Raw genomic sequence first — 17,552 nt, 5'->3', positions numbered from 1 at the left:
CAATAAGTTGACCACTCTAAGGTTAAACCCACTCCATTGAAGAGAAAAGTCCAGAGATACCACATTCTAATTATCATAGTTTATTTACTTTGGGAATTCATAATTTATGTTTCAAAATACAAGTAGCACTGTAGATCATCAGTGAATATTTTTGAATTCTGAGAATCCTACATTTATATTTTAACAGAAATATCCTCAGCCCTTAGTTTATAATTCCAGGACATCTAATAATCTTAAGTATACACAAATGACTCTCTGTTTATAATAATTGGACTTAACAATTTGTTGACAATAGTGGTGTGAAAATTATAAGCATTCAGTTGAAAACCTTTGAATTTTATATTTCATATTCAACACTGTTAAAAATTAGATGGTTATATAACAGATGACTTTATAAAATAGGTGATTTTGCCCAATTTAGGTTAGTGCGTTTGAGAATGTTTAAATCATTAGCTTAAGCTACGATGTTTGATGGATTAGATATATTAAATGCATTTTTTGAGATGCTGGGAATCAAACTTAGGGCCGAGAGCATGTTAAGTGGGCACTCTGCTTCTACCCTTAAGCCACATGCCCATCCCTGAATTGCATTTTCGACTTAGATATTTTCAATTTACAGTGGGTTTATTGAAACAAAACCCTATCATAAGTCAAGAGGGCCTTGTATTGAAAAGTAGGGCATCTGTAACAGGGAAGTTCTGTGCAGCTCTAAGATTTGTATCAGCGGACCACAATGTGAAGAACCCTTAAGAGTCAACCACGGCACACACTCATGTGTGCTCACCTTACACTTACCTCAGACTTTTGACAGCAGGACCACAGCTTAGACATAGTGTAATACTGCAACTCCACTTCCTTTTCAATTGACTAAAATATGCCAGTAAGTCTTACGACCTTGGTTGAGAACTACCACTGTAACGCCCACAATGATTACATTTTTCAGAATCGGATCACCCTAAGACAGTGGCTTTCAAACTTTAGTCACAAGGGAGATCAATTAAGACACAGAATATTGGACCTACTGTCAGCGTTTGTGGTTCAGTAGGACTGGGATGGGACCCAAGAGCCTGTATTTCCTGTTCCTGATCCAGCTGCCATTTGGAGCTGTTGTTCTGGGACCCTCTCTGGGTAGACTGACCCCAAAGAGGTCAATCTTGAAGACTCAGTCCTCTTGTTTAAAATGACTTTTGATCTGAGAGGACCAATAGTCTCCACCTTTTTTCCTGAATCACTGATTTGTAGATGGCCAGCAAGTTTCCCCTACTCTGTTTGGCAGGAACAAGACATGCCCCTAGATTTTTGCATCCAGTTTAAATGCTTTTCTCCTATTCTTTCTCTCTCCTTTTCCTTCCCAGATCTTTCTGACTAGCACTCCTATTCTTTCCCATCTATCTTTTCTCATCTATCTTTCTCTGTTTAAAGTGAAACAGAGCCTTAGATCTCATTCTATTCTACTGCACCTGTGAGACTCCCATGCGACCTTGCAGTGTGCTTGGTATACACGGGACTTCATCCTTAGAAAATAGATTTTGCTCTCTCCTTTCCCTGAATCAACCCATCACTGTACCTACTTAAGTTACTCAAATCTTTTCCACTTTGACTTCACTTCTCTCTGAACCCTAACAGAATTTAATTCTCCACCTTCCACCAATGTCTGAATAAAGTTTCCAAAGCCTAGCACCAGATTGCTCCCTTATTTTCATTAATTGTTGATGGCATTGTTTCCAAGGATGGAACTGAAAAGGGAACAATTTGTACTCAAATAGTAATTACAATACAACCGAGATCGGTCCAGGGCTTACCGTGAACGAACCACTGCATCTGAAATCCTTTCTCCTGGTGACCAACCCAGTCAGTATGGAACAGCACTTGAAGCTTAGAGTCTGTAGTACTCCCTGCTGGAGGGATATTTGCTCCGCAATAGCGTCCTATCCGATTTGGTCCATCATAGAGCTGAAATCAAAGAGAAACATCCCAATGTGAAAATATTGCACATGGTTTGTTGAAGGAAAAAGCCAAACCTACTCACATAGCAAAAGCTGCTCTCTGAGTCAAAATTTAGAGGTACATCTGCTGAGGAGGTGGAACATGGGAGATTTAAAACAAGAATTTAGAATAAACAATTGCCTACAGAGGGTTTGAGAGATGGATCTGATTCTTAAGCCTAATAAATTTGGAAATCCAACTATTAATTTTTGGTTTTATCAACCTAGAAAATCTGAAATATAGTTCAAGCACAAAATAGGGAACTGCTCAGGTGAATGCGCTGTCTTTGTATATCAACGGCACATAAGAGATGCTCAAAGAATAGAACTATTGTAAATCATAAACTGTAATTTGTATAATGAATACTTAACTGTAAAAACTCAGACATCCTAGAAAGGCATGAACAATTAGTTTCCTTTTGAAACCACTTCATTTTCATTTATACTTCTTTTGTACAAATGGTCACATCCCTTGCTTTCTAGTTATAGTCTGACATCTTACTGCCCCTACTAATTCTGAGTTTCCTTAGAGCACAAACTATGCCTGGTATCCCCTCACTGCCTGGATCACAGCTTTAACAAGGGCAGCTTCTCAATACATCCCCAATGAATGAACACAGTGATTTCTCCTATAACTGCAGTTATTTTAATGATCTAATCTGCAGTACTACTTCAACCCTGTATAGTTAGACTTTAGAATCAGAGTCCTAAATTTCAGCCTAATCATTTTAGGTAGTAAAGGGAATAGATCTTTTGTAATCACTCCATAGAAGAGTGAACCAAGTAAGGCCTTGTTGAAGGTCATAATAAACCACACATCTCTAAATCTTGGCCTCTCTCATTCAGTCCCCAAGTTGGCTGCTCATCAGGCATATATACTTGTGAGATTTCAGGGAAGGTCTGCAGAAAATTAAGAAGAGGAACCCAGGACTGGAGGCATGATTCAAGCAGCAGAGTGCATGTCTTGCAAGCAGGAAGCCTTGAGTTCAAATTCCAGTATCACAAAAAAGAAGAGGAGAAGGAATGAGAGAAGCAGGGAGAGGGAGGGGGCCAGGGCAGGAAGAAGAGGGTGGAGGAGGAGGGGGAGAAAGGAAGCCCAGAAGTCCATTATGTCATTCACCCTTCAATACAAAATCTAAGCTTTTCAAGCAAATGAATGAGGTTTATTTTTCAGATCACTTTAGCTTCCTTTAAGAATATATTGCTGCTTCAAAAACTGTGTATTTCTTATCAAGTTTCTGATATTTTACATTTTTGACAGAGCTATAGGAAGGGAGAGAGAATAAGAAATAAAAAATGAAAAAGAGAAAACAGAAGAAGGAAAGTCTTTCACCTCAGTTCTAAGACCCCATCCTCTAATGCAGGGGTGGAGTGGAGGTCAGATGGTCCAGGTTGCACTCTGAGTGCTCCTAGGATATTCAACTCAGCTTTAGTTTTCACTAACTCTGTGGTATGAAGTCCACATAGGAACTAAATACAAAATAAGCATACTGTTCCCAATAAATATATAATAAGCAAGAAAAGGCTGTCCTATTTTTCATCCTGAAAGATGCATTCTTAATGACAGATTATAATTTAGTGACTAAAGCTGAAATAATTTCATCTTTGTCCAACAAAACTTAAGGTGGGATTTTTCTATAACCAAAATTACCCTCCCTAAGCTTGACAGATCTTACAAACTAGCAGGTAACAAGTTGAGGCATCCAACTTTGATTCTATACAAGGTGAAGAGCAGTATAGTATATTTGCCTCCAGACTCAGCATGGTTAAGAGATGTGACATTTTCACATGACTAAATGAGGTTTTTTCCTCCTTCAGATGGGATTGCTTCATTGAACGAAAGCCCCTGATCCCAGCATTTGGTGGTCTTAAATAGCACATTGTGAGTGGGATGGGGGGGGTAAGCAGTGGGGAGCACTGATGAATGACAATTAGTTTCTTTTTGCCTTTGAAGAGAACAGAATGATGTATTGAAATAAATACCAAATAGTTTTGAAAATGCTTAAATATGATGTCAAATAAATTAATGAACTAAATAATTAGTGCAGAACAATGCATGGAAGGGAGAGAAAAAAGCTCATATGCTGAGTTTTGTGTCCTTTTAACATGTACACTTAATTAAATCAAGGTTTTTGTTTATATTCACACAGATGGCTAACGTCACCTCTACAATTCATTCCCGCGTAAATTTACCACACAAAAAGTAACAGTCATTTTTCAAAGTACACAAATACAGGTTTCCATGGAAACCAGTTGATGTCTTGCTGCTCCTGATTCTGTTTTCAGAGCAGAATTTTAACCACAGGACATTCCAGTGTGACTCATTGTGGCAAGCTTGCTAGCTTGAACCTTGTAAAAGTTCGGTTTCTTCTGCTTAAAATTTAGAGTCAGAGATCTCCAAGTGAACAATATGTGAAGTTCTGAGTTCATTTAAAGGAAATTAGTAGACACTAAGGGGAGTGAGGCTGAGAGCCTTACCTTGAATATGCATATTTAACTTGTGTAACTGTGTTTGGAGGTGTTTTTTAAATACTTTAAAATGATACTTACGTTTTGAAGTTGGCTAGTCAATGTATTTCAAATATGGATATTTGTGTATTATAAGACATCTTGTGTGGAATCTTTTCACTTATTCTCTTAAGAAGACAACTCATTTAAGGACTTTTGTAGAAGAAATTCAAATGGCCAAAAACACATGAAAAAATGCTCACCATCTCTAGCAATAAAGGAAATGCAAATTAAAACCACACTAAGATTCCACCTCACCCCTGTTAGAATAGCCATCATCAGCAACACCACCAACAACAAGTGTTGGCGAGGATGCAGGGAAAAAGGAACCCTCTTACACTGTTGGTGGGAATGTAAACTAGTACAACCACTCTGGAAAAAAATTTGGAGACTACTTAAAAAGCTAAACATTGATCTACCATTTGATCCAGCAATACCACTCTTGGGGATATACCCAAAAGACTGTGATACAGGTTACTCCAGAGGCACCTGCACACCCATGTTTATTGCAGCACTATTCACAATAGCCAAGTTATGGAAACAGCCAAGATGCCCCACCACTGATAAATGGATTAAGAAAATGTGGTATTTATACACAATGGAATTTTATGCAGCCATGAAGAAGAACGAAATGTTATCATTTGCTGGTAAATGGATGGAATTGGAGAACATCATTCTGAGTGAGGTTAGCCTGGCCCAAAAGACCAAAAATCATATGTTCTCCCTCATATGTGGACATTAGATCAAGGGCAAACACAACAACGGGATTGGACTTTGAGCACATGATAAAAGCGAGAGCACACAAGGGAGGGGTGAGGAAAGGTAAGACACCTAAAAAAATTAGCTAGCATTTGTTGCCCTTAACGCAGAGAAACTAAAGCAGATACCTTAAAAACAACTGAGGCCAATAGGAAAAGGGGACCAGGAACTAGAGAAAAGGTGAGATCAAAAAGAATTAACCTAGAAGGTAACATACACCCACAGGAAATTAATGTGAGTCAACTCCCTGTATAGCTATCCTTATCTCAACCAGCAAAAACCCTTGTTCCTTTCTATTATTGCTTATACTCTCTCTACAACAAAATTAGAAATAAGGGCAAAATAGTTTCTGCTGGGTATTGAGGGGGTGGGGGGGAGAGGAAGGGGGCGGAGTGAGTGGTAAGGGAGGGGGTGGGGGCAGGGGGGAGAAATGACCCAAGTCTTGTATGCACATATGAATAATAAAATTTTAAAAAAAGGAAAAAAAAATAAGGACTTTTGTGGCTTAGGTCCCCCAAACCACCACCCCATCTCTAAATATTTCAACCACTCTTGGAACATACAGAGGAAGGAAATCTCTTGCCTAAGCCACACTGACCAATATCTATCTTCTTCCTATGCACGGGTTTGATAATCGGGCACAAAATTTAATCTAGTAGACCATTAGTAACTTCAGACTCCAGTCAAAATGTGAAATGATCTGTGGCCTCCTTCTAAATGTTAAGGATCCAAACAAGGGGAAGTTACAAAATTAAAGAAACATAAAGTGTGGTCAAATCATTGACAGAGACAGTTCAATTCCTGTAAAATGAAAGATTTTGTAGGTACTTTAGGAATCTCTGGAAGGTAAATTCTAGGAGAGTGGAGACCCAATCCATCTAGCAGTAGGAGTCAACTTTAAAACTCCAAGAACTCTAGGAACACGAAATGTGATTTTCAAGTGTCTCTGTTGTTAAGATGTTTTATGATTTTGAAAATCTGTAACTTTAATGAATGAAAATCATAATGATTCATAATGAATGAATGAAAATCTCTTACATGTGAGCATGGGATGAATAGGAAGAGATTGATTTTTTTTTCTAAACACATTTTAAAAGCACCAACTAAAACGTGTCCCCTTCTATTTTAGATTAACATCTAATTCATACTTTCTTTAATTATTGTCTTTCTTATTTCCTTGAAGTTTTCCTGGAAGTAAATTATTTTTTTTTCAATAGAGGAAGATTAAGAATCAATTAAACTGTGGCTATTTCCTATCACAAATCTTTGAAAACTCCAAAGGAAACTTTATCCCTTAGAGTTAGATGTGTAACTGAAATAATTTATTGGCTATGAGGAGGAATGTAGATAGATAGCAGAGAATCCCCCATCTTGGTAGCAAACAAAAATTCTAGTCAATGTAAAGAAGCTAGTCAAATTTATGAGAACTATACTCAGTGAGCTCCAAGAGAGGCTTCTGAAGCTAGTGGCACTCATAGAAGATTAATCTCAAATGACAGCACAACAGTCATTTTCTTGTAGGGACAACATGATAGTGTTAAAGTCAGAATGACAACCTAGCTCTAAAATTTGCTTAGAACATAATCTTGTGAAAATTACTTAACTTCTCTATGCTAAAATTCATAAATTTGGCATCAGAAAGGTACTTACAAAGGTTGTGACAAACAAGAAAACCACATAACAGGTTTAGTATGATGCTTGGAGTGCAGAATTCTCTCAAAATGTTATTTGGTCAGAAGCAAAGAGAACCAACAAATTTTTTTCCAAAGAAACCACCCAAAAGTTGCTTTGAGAAAAGAAATATGATGCATATGAAGAACTGAGGCTGACTCATGTAGAACACTTCACAGAAATCATCACTGGCAGGGCAATGGAGAAGCAATGAATCAAGCCAGGAGATGGAGAGCCCTTTCTTGTGGCCTGTTGCTATGACAACTTGGTTTACTGTGAAGACTATGCCATTTCTGACATGCAAGATGCCAGGCCCAATGCAAATCACCCTGCATAGGGTGAAGGTGGGCATGGAGTGTGTGATGGGATTGAGGGAGTATGGTAGACCAAAGCAGAATTGCAGCAAAAAAAGAAAGAAGAAATCGCAGGCTGTCAAGGCTACTCTGCTGATATGGACAAGCAAAGTGGCTGTACAGGCTAAAGTGAAAAGTACTTTCCCCTGTTCCAACCATCTCGCCCCACCCTGCAGCTCCAACCGCTTAACCACTGGAATTCAAGGGAGTGAGAACTGATGAATTCTTGGAACACCTGCTCAAATTTTCCCACCCCATAGAACAACCCTAGAAGATCTATGGCACTGACTTAATTAGGGTAATTTGGGGGAGGGGTTTGCAGCACTGGGGATGAACCCAGGGCCTCATGCACACTACACAAGTGCTCTAAACTTGGAACATTCATAGCTTGCTCTAAAACTCAAGGTTTTTGAAATGTTTCTACAATACTAGCAGAAACTGTGAAACAAGAACCACAGAGTAGGATACAGGTCTCCTGTTATGGATGAGAGAAACCCAGGGAATAATACATAATCAAATTGTGGATGGTAAGTTAGGCAAAGGTTGAAGAGGAAGAGTGATATGAAAAATGGGGCAGACCTAAGAGTTGTCCACAATGGCCCCCTAGGGGCTATGCCCATCCCTACGGCTAGACACATGACCACTCACAGTGCACTCTTAAACACATCTTTGGTAGCCACAGGAAAAGCTATACTGCCATATGCTGACAGACTGGGCAGGACATGTGAAACGCCCATCTAAAATTAACAATTACTCATAATGCCAGGCTTTGCATGAGAGCAAGAAACTGTCAAAACACCATATTCTGGGTTATTTTGTGTCACTCTGAATTAGAGATCTGTTTCAAACCCAGATTGTATAGCTGACTTTCTGTGTGCTGGCTCTTTTCTACCCACTTTTACCAATGCATTTACATTTTTATTTCTGCTTTCTATATATTACACTAGCCACAAAGGCTGATTTGGGTCCTTTCACTTGTTTTTAAATCAAGGTCCAATCATGGATGGGAGCAAACATTTAACTACAAAGATATTTATCTCAGAATTGCTTATACTTGTGAAAATCCAAAAGATTCTAAATATTCCACAGCAGGAACTGATGGCTACATTGTGATAATGGAATATGCACTGTTGAAAACAAAATGAATGTAAGTAAATGGGGAAACATCCACAAGCTATTGTTAGAAAGAAAGAAGTCATTATAGGACAGTATGTGTAGAATAATCTCCTATGAATATTGAAATGAAATAAATACACAAGGAGAGAACACAGCAAACATACATCCCCAAATATTATCAGTAGTGATATAATTTAGGTTCTTTTTATTTCATCTAGGTTTTCCAAATTTCCTGTAATGACTGCGCATTTCTTTGTGATCAGAAAAATCTGTTTCTAAGCAGATTTGGGTACCTTTGGGAACCTATTGACACAGTAATAAAAACATGCATTGGTGATTTTTTTTCCAATCTTGGAATTTCATACCCTTTTAGGTTGTCAGGTACCCAGCTGGCTAACTAAAAATATCAGGCTATCTCTTTCCATAATCTTTTTTATGTAATGTAGGATCATACTCACCAGTATGAATTAGTGTACTAAAATGTTATTTTATAATCTACTCCAGCATTAAGTTAAAACCATTTTGTCCTTAATAGCTCCTTTTTTATTGTAACTAGGTTTTTTTTTATTAAGTAGACCAATTTTTGATTAAGAAATAATTCTATTAGATGTTCCAGGACTAAAGTGAGCCTATAAACATAAGTTTTGATAGTCACTAATGGAGCAATAGTGCCTAATTTCCCTCCCAGTGGTAGATGAAATGCTTTGATATCCTCCTGTGCATATATGATGTTTAATTCCAGGAACTGCAGCCTTCCCTCTGCCAGTTGTCTTGTCACAGTGAAACACTTCTTTTTTAAAAATTAGTATTATTGCACTTCCTAAAAGCCTCACCATCTGCTGCAGATGGACTCTCTGGCAAAGGGAAATATCTGGCTCATGGCACATCGTGAAATCATAGAACCTTGAGCTGAAGTGACCCCCAAGTCAGTGAGAGTTGAAAGAGCCTGTTAAATAGTCACTAAGAACTACAGGCAGAGATGTCATTTAAAAACAATTCTATGTTGCAATTGGAACTCTTTCCCATTTTGAAAAGTAGAAAATTACTATAGCTAATCAAAATCCACAACTAGGACTACTAATATCTAAAATTCAGCTTCTGAGCCAAGCGCCAGTTGCTCAGCCCTGTAATCCTAGCTACTTGGGAGGCAGAGATCAGAAGGATGGTGGTTCGAAGCCAGCCTTTGGCAAATAGTTTATGAGACCCTATCTTGAAAAATATCCAATACAAAAAAGGGTTGTACTGAGTGGCTCAAGTGGTAGAGTACCTGCCTAGCAAGTGTGAGGTCCTGAGTTCAAATCCCAGTTCTGAAAAAAAAAAGTACTTTAGCATTCTGATAAATACATTCTTATTCACGCAGTGTGCCTGTTAGAAGAGACCTTATATGTATTTGCTGCCTTCAGCTGTCTAAGAAACAAGGCAAGGTGTGGACACTAAGCAAGGAGGTGTGGCTAGAACGATTTCAAGTTTTGAGCATCTAATTGGATTTTTTTACTGGCTTAAAAGTAGTTTAAAAATTGTCATAGGTTTGATTATTATTCACTCTGATTCTGTGCTTTGTGTTTGGGGAATACTGAGAGTGGAAACAGTTTCTTTTCATCTAGGGCAAAGGCTCCCTTTTGAAGACTTGCCTTTGCCTCATTAAGCATAGCAAATTAATGCAATCACATGAAAATTCTTCATTATGAGGAATGGCCAGAAAAGATCAGCAATTTTTTTAATTGGAAGGGATTTTGATAACACTGAGAAAAACATCTCCCCTTTAAAATTTTGCAGTTAAAAATTGCATTTTACAAAGGCAACGTTGGAACCAAAGTTTCTTATAAAACACTTATTGCCACACTTATGCTACAGAGTTTGACTGAATGGATGCACTTCCTTCTTAACTTCTTTTGAAAGCAGATCTTTCTAGTACTAGTACAGTGCTAGATTCTTATCAGGCATCAAGACATAAATTCAATTATTTGGTATATTGTGTCTACTCATTATGCATGCTTCTGAATCGTAGCTGTCCTCAGAATTGTAATAGCTTATCTCTGAGCTTTAAGCAAAATGCAAAAGTCCTAGAAACAAACTTCCTCTGACAGACAGTTCCAGGAAGTGTGATTCATCTGCCCAGGAAGTGTGTGGGGAGGAGCCAGCATGATGAAAGAACTCAGACACACTGCTGCCAAGACACAAAATCTCTTTCTTGTCCAGCTGGAGAATGGGATTTTAACTACCATACTACTCAGATTCAGATAGAAAAATCCCTGTGGCTTTTGTGAGAAAATTGGAAGGCATGGGAAAGGAGCCCTGGTTTCTCAACAGGGGGCCACTCTGCTATTCACAATTGGGTAGACTGTTTTGCAAACCATAACTTCTTATTTAGTGCAAATGCATTTAGAGAGTGAAAAATAATCCACAAAATTATATTTATGTAAAAATAATATTAGGTAGTATTAGCCCTTTTTCTGTTCTGGGCACTATTCTAAGTTAAATTTCTAGCAACTCTAAAATGTTATCTCTAATGTAGAGATAACATGGAAACAGACATGTAGAGGTTTGATAATTCAATATTTTGAATGGAATTAACTACTCAAGAAAATATTTTCTTGTTTCCTCATTGGTAATCCTTCTTAAAAAGATAAGAACTGTTAAAATATGAAGTCATTATCCTCTGCAAGAAATTATAGAGAATAACAAAAAACAAATTTTAAATTTACAATGATAATTCTTAAAACTTCAATTAATGAAATCAACACTTTCTTCATTGCATTTCTTAACAGTGCTTCCAGTAAAATAAGTGCATTAAAATGTTGGTTTTATTATTTATTATTTATCCTTTGTAAGAAATGTCAAAATACATTAGGGAAGCAGGCTGCAGATAAAAAAACGAGGAAAATTAAGCATCTTGAGAAAGGAGCCGTTAATTACATCTCAGCCTAAAGAACTGAATGTTCTCGCTTCATGAACATCTCCGCATCTAACTGAGGTGCTTGTATCACATCAGTGTTGGTGCAAATAATGACGGTATTACCTGTGTTTGCTATGAATCAGATGGCTTTATTCTAGTTTTTTATTGGTATTAACTCATTTGCTCTGATTCCTCCACTTTATCGATAGGGAAATTGAGGCACACACAAGCTAAGTGACCTGCCCAAGATCATCTAGCCACTATGTGGTTGAGTTTAAGTTTAAACCCAAGCTGACTAGCTCTAGAACCTTCCTTCTGAATTACTGTGCTGTAGTGAGCAAGCGTAGAGAAAAGTGAGCAGGAATGCACATTCTATTATGTAGTCCGGGTGCTAAGTAAGTATTTGAGGAGCACCAAATCTTTATTCTTAGCATTCCATGTCAGTCAGCAGACAGATGAAGCTGAGTTAAGCAGATTTGATTACAGTGATAACTACCACCAAGAAAGACACAAAGAAGAGAAGTTTCTGACTCCCTCTTTCTCTTTCTCTCTTTCTCTCTCTCCCTCTCATCCCTGGAAGGCATCATCCTCCTGCCTAGGCCTCCCAAGTGCCATGCCACTATGACCAGCTTCTAGTACTGCTTTCAACAAACAGCTAAACAGCATGGTGGTTTAAATCAAAAAAATCTGAAAACTCAGCAATTGTTCTTAGGTCCTATGTGACAGCTGTTAGCCATCATGTGACCAACAGGGATGTGCAAACACAATCATATGTTTATGGCAAGAATCTTAAAAAGAAGAGAAGAAATTTGCTTTTAAAGGGAATAGAGAGAAGCCAAAGTTCCACCAAGAGGTGAATATATAGAGTACAGAAGCTTGGAGGAGAAAGAGAACCAACTGTGAACTGTGGTAGCTACTAAGTAGGGCTCTACATGTTGGGGGGAGACAGACTTGCCTGGGAGGAGCCGCCATTCCTAATTGACAGAGCAGGAGGAATGGACATGGTATTTCTCAGGGAGGAGAAAGGTGACAAACACCTTCCTACGTTTTCAAGGAAGACTTTGAATGGCTAAGTAAGAATGATTAAACTCTCTCCAGAGGGAATGAAGGTGAATAATATTCATTTCTAAAGTGCTGAGTATTTTCCAGATGAGTGGATTATATTATTTAATTTTATAACAACTTCATGAATAGGTGTGCAACAAGAGTTTAAGCTCCTTGCCTAAGATCATAGCTAGAGAGGACACAGCTCTGAACTCAGGTGGACTCCAGAGCCCATGTGTTGGATTAGTTACAGAGGCATGAGCAGCAGAGTGATCCAGAAGGGAATGCTGTTGCCTTATCTTAGTCCTAGTTTTTAAAAATGCTCAGTTACTGGACTATTGTGAAGCTAGGCAACAATACTATCTAAATGTCTGTAATAGTGGCCAGAATCCATGGTAGACATTTAACTAATGGAAAATAGTATCACAGTTTTCAGTAAACAGCTTAGAAGTGAAGAACTTTCTAGTACCTCATGAACTTGAGAAGTTATGCTTATTTATATAAGAATAAAAATGCAAAAAATCTTGTAAATGTCTCCAGAGTAATGTTTCCCTGCAAATGTTCTATATAAATGTTCAATAGATGTTAATTACTTCAATTTCTGGGCAAAGCTGAATCTAGTTAGAACCTTGCCCTCAGAGTCCAAATCTGTTTCCTTCCTGAGGGAACCTATCCTCTCTTCCAGTCACTGTCCCTGAGGCTGGGTCCTGATGTCTTCCCTTCTTTCATTGTATACCCCTACACTCATCCAGTCATTCGTCACTTCTGTCAATTTTATCTTCTAAGTGCTCTTAAGTTCTTCAATTAATATTCTTCCCCCACTGCAGCAATGAAGACTTGGCCCCACTCTCTCTCTCGTCTGGTGTACAGCTACCCTCTTATGGCCTCTCCACAGTTATTTCACCTCCCTCCAATTATCTTGGTAACCAGTTATTGCTTTTAGTAGTGCCAATATGACCATGCTCCTGCCCACAAGAGACCTTCTGCTACTCAGGAAGAATACTGGAACTCAACCATCCCACAAGACTCCGGAAGCCTCACACAGGTCCACCTTTGGGTTCTCAAACACAACTTTTTATAGTGAACCCCCAGCTTCCTGACACATCAGTGCATCCTTCTTTCTCAGGGAGGCCTTCCCTGAGAAACTTCCCCTCTCAGCACTTAACATAGCTTGTAAATTTTTATTGTGTGATAAATTAGCATCTTTTTCCTCCATGACAAAGAAAACTGATGATGAACAATTATATTTCCACAGACTAGGTAGGTGTCTAAAATATATTCTACTTACTGAATGAATGAACAATGTATATTAGGACAGTGACTACTTAAGGAAATAACACAGCCAACACAAAATAAAACAATGAACCCTACTTAATTATGTTCAGTTTAGTACTTCCCAAACTCATTAGAACATAGACTCTTTATTTGTGAAACATCTGTCAACATTTGTGGCAGAGACAGCTATGTGGTTCCCCCAAATCAACTTCCCCTTTGTCTAAGTTCATGAATCACTATGTGTAAGGCCAGAAACACCTGCATTAGACTCTGATGTGCTTGAGAAATAAATTTGTGTTTATTAAATAAACATCAGACTGTTTATGAATCCTCTATAACAACTATTTACAGTATCACATGGGCCTGATGTTTCAAGGTTGTGGTATAGAAAATGTTACTTGGACTACAGATATAGAAAACACAGGCATCACACTAAAAGGATTCAGGGTCACTGGTGGTGTTTATTGTTTCTACTTTCATTTGAAATGAATTATTTTGCAACTGAAAGGACATGAGAGTATAATAAGTAATGATATAAACATCTGGCGAACAGGATGACATCAGTAAGGATTTGGCAAGAGATGAAATACATCTTATAAAGACTGGAGGGAAATGCATTTGACAGAAGTCACTAACTTATCAAGAGTGCTCAAAACTGCTTAAATAGAAAAGGGGAAGGGATAGAAAATAGGAAAGGACAGGATAGAAGATTAGAATGGTGAAAGTGTCAAAGTAATGGGGGAGAAAGTTCAAACTCAGAATACAAAAATTGAAAGTAAATCTGACATTGTTCTCATGTGTGGTAATATCAACCATAATACCAGGCCTGTGAGACAATGCAAAGAGCACCATAGCTATGGAAAGGGAGACCAATTTAAGAAGAGATATTTAATTATGCAAAAAGGTATTTGTTAAGAAGATGCCTATTAAAATACTTGTACCTTCACAGCAGAAAGCTCTGAAGTGAAAATAAAACAGGCTATTATGGTGGAAGTGGGCTCTAGACAATAAACAGAGTGCCTGGCAATGTCTCATGAAATCTGCTTCACTGGGATCCCCTGGATTGTGACTGAGTTTGGGGTAAGGTCTGGGTATATGTTTTTCTAGCAAGAGTCCCATGTGATTCTGGAATGCAGCCAGATTTAGCAACCAATCATAGGAGGTTATCCTCCACCATCAGTGTAGACTGCAATCTTACAAAGTAATATATAACACCAATGCATCCAAGAGAAGCAACAGGGAGATCATCTCAACCATCCAGATGTGTTGTTCTGAAAAAAGGTGTAGCATCTGTTGAATTCTTTAAATGCTCTTCTCTTTCAGGAATGTACAGAGAAAAGTGAAAGAGAGGCACTACACTGGAGTAATTCTGGCTGACAAGCTAGTGGTTGTTAATGTGGAAGTCCAAAATATTGGGAAGAAATGATCGATTAGCCTTAGAGTCAGTCTATGATGGCTAGACACATCAGTCATGAGCCTAAGCTTATAGTGATTCAGATTTCAAAAAGTAGAAGACAATGGATCAAAAAAAAAGAAAAAAGTAAACATGAAAAAAGATCAAAAGAAAAGGTAAATAAAATTCAAGAGAAATGACAAATTCATAAAAATTAAATTCTGACCACAATAGAATAATGTGTATGTGGGTGGAAACAGAAGAAATCAAAGACCTTTTCTGGCTGTTTTAGGCAAGTTAATTAAACTTTAGAAAACAGTGCAGCTAAAAAAAAAAGTCTATCTTAAAAAGCTATGTTAAGGTAAAAGAAAGACGATCATGTGGATTAGGGGATGCTTGCAAAAGACGGTGGGACATGATAAAGAGGAAATAAAAACACATGTAGCCTGATTTTGAAACTGGAAGAAGAGCCATGGAATTTCAGGTTCGGAGATGAGATAGCGCCTTTAAAGGAATTATTCTAGACTCAAGTAAAATATATTTTTATATACTTATTTTTGTCATCTTAGTGAACTCTTGCTTGTTGAGAAAGTGTTTCAGCATTCAACAAAATCAGTGCCCCCTCAAAGACATATGAGTTATAAGCCTTAGCAATTCATGTAAAAGTAACCTGAAGATTGTATGTCTTGATATAGGTTGACATATAACTTGGCCACCAATAAAACTCATTTAACTTCAACCTATAACACCAGACGTATTTGAACCAGATAATATAGCCCCAACCTCCATAGTTCTGGTCAGGTTAGTGGGAGTATTGCATCTAACTTGGGGGCCACATTTTAGGAGACAATACATACAAGAGAACACGCTGACTATTATTCCTATGAAAACTTGCCACATGAAAGCCAGTTAGAGAAATAAAGGACAAGGACTGGACAAAGGAGACCATGACTTTCTACTCTGCTTTGCTCCAGAGAACTCAGTCTACACTCTCTTTCTTCCCTTCATGCCTCTTAACACTACAGTCTGGCTTCTACTGCCCACAAATGCTGCTCTGCCAGGTCATGGCAATCTCCAAGGGACACCTCTCAATCCTGACCTCTCTTGACCACTTGGGAGTGTTTGACCATGTTGACCAGTGATCCTTCCTCACTATTCTCTCTTCTCTTGGATTCCATGACACAGTAAGTTATTAATGTTCTTCCTTCTTCCTCAGCACATATATGCTCTCTATTGACCTAACACCTGTCTTGGGCTTCCTATACATTTTTGGGCTTCCTGTACATTTCCGCCACTTCTGTTCATATCCTGTTTGTAGCTACCTGAGGATATAAACAGGAGGCTTAGGATCAAAATAAAAATGAAGAAGTGAAATCCAGTTGTAAAATGCAGATAGAATCCCATAATGGCCTGTGTAATGTAGTCTTACTCCTTTAAGGAAATGACCCTTCCTCTCACTGAATATTACATTTCTAAATCTGATGCATTTTTATTTTTCCCAGATGAAAAAAAAATAAAGGATGGATTTGCTTCCCAATGAAATCTTTACCAATCCACATCTCTCAGAAAGGATTGGCACAATGTCTGAACAGTACCTAATCAAGTCTTTTTATAGTTTTAGTTTTATTAATTCAAAATAACTAAATTCTGGTTCCAATCATGGTCACTTAATTGGGACTTGTCTAAGGCACTTGAGAAAAACCTTTAACTAGAAGTTATTAAAATAATGGAAGCTAGATTTTTGTGCTGTGACTTTTCTCTCCTTAAATGGTTATTTGTGCGTTTAAGTTTTCCATCATAGACCAGCCACTGTAGCTATTGCTCTGGTCTTACCCCTTGGCTTACAGAGATGGAAAAAATCTCCTCCCTCTGGCAACAGTGTCATTCTTTGGAAGGCTTTTCTGAATTTCTGGTTCTCATTCTATATTTTAGCTGTTTTCACCATCAATATTGCACAAGAAAAATGGCATGCCTGTAGCATGACAGACACATCACAAGGGGTCTCTAATTAGCTGTTCTGAAGTTGTTGGAACAAGTTTTTTTTTTTCTGTTTGAGTTTTCAAACACCTCAAAAATCCTACTTGATGAGCCTTTTTGTTACCATCCCATCCTCAAGTGAGTCCAAAGCAGTGGAAAACAGCTCTTGGAAATGTTTCATCTCATTTCTTCCCCACTCTACCAAAAGTAGAGTCCATTTTAAAGTCTAATTCGAAATCTTCTCTCTCTAGCTTTCTTCCATATTTTCAATTGTGGTGTCTAGTATATTGTTATTCATGCAACTCTCTGCAAAGTCATGCTTTTTATTTTAGCCTGTGCTCAAAGTTGTAGGATTGCACTGAATGTCTAGGAACTTGCAAAAAGGCCATTTTGGAATTTAATTTTTTCTTTATTAATAGCTATCATTGGACTGATAGTAAAATATGGTTGTGCTGCTCAATTTCACCTCTCAACTTCTCAAACTCCCATATGTCAATGTAGAATAAGTGTCTGGGTCACAAAAGTACAAGACAACTTGCACCTTTAAGAAGCCCACAGTCCAGTAGGGGCCAAGA

At 37.9% G+C, this 17,552-nt stretch overlaps 1 protein-coding gene across 1 annotated transcript in view; it reads right to left on the bottom strand.

The window, feature by feature from the left end:
- The window catches only part of Cubn (cubilin), a 253,945-nt gene that overhangs the window by 159,267 nt on the left and 77,126 nt on the right, over positions 1–17,552 (bottom strand). Inside the window, exon 28 of the mRNA XM_074056589.1 lies at positions 1,803–1,953. Coding sequence (XP_073912690.1) covers positions 1,803–1,953 — 151 coding nt within the window. The remainder of the gene's footprint in view (positions 1–1,802; positions 1,954–17,552) is intronic.

This window comes from Castor canadensis, chromosome 15 (assembly GCF_047511655.1).
Source record: "Castor canadensis chromosome 15, mCasCan1.hap1v2, whole genome shotgun sequence".
Classification (NCBI taxonomy): domain Eukaryota; kingdom Metazoa; phylum Chordata; class Mammalia; order Rodentia; family Castoridae; genus Castor; species Castor canadensis.
The sequence above is the reverse complement of the archived record's forward strand: the minus strand, read 5'-3'. Positions and strand labels throughout refer to the sequence as shown.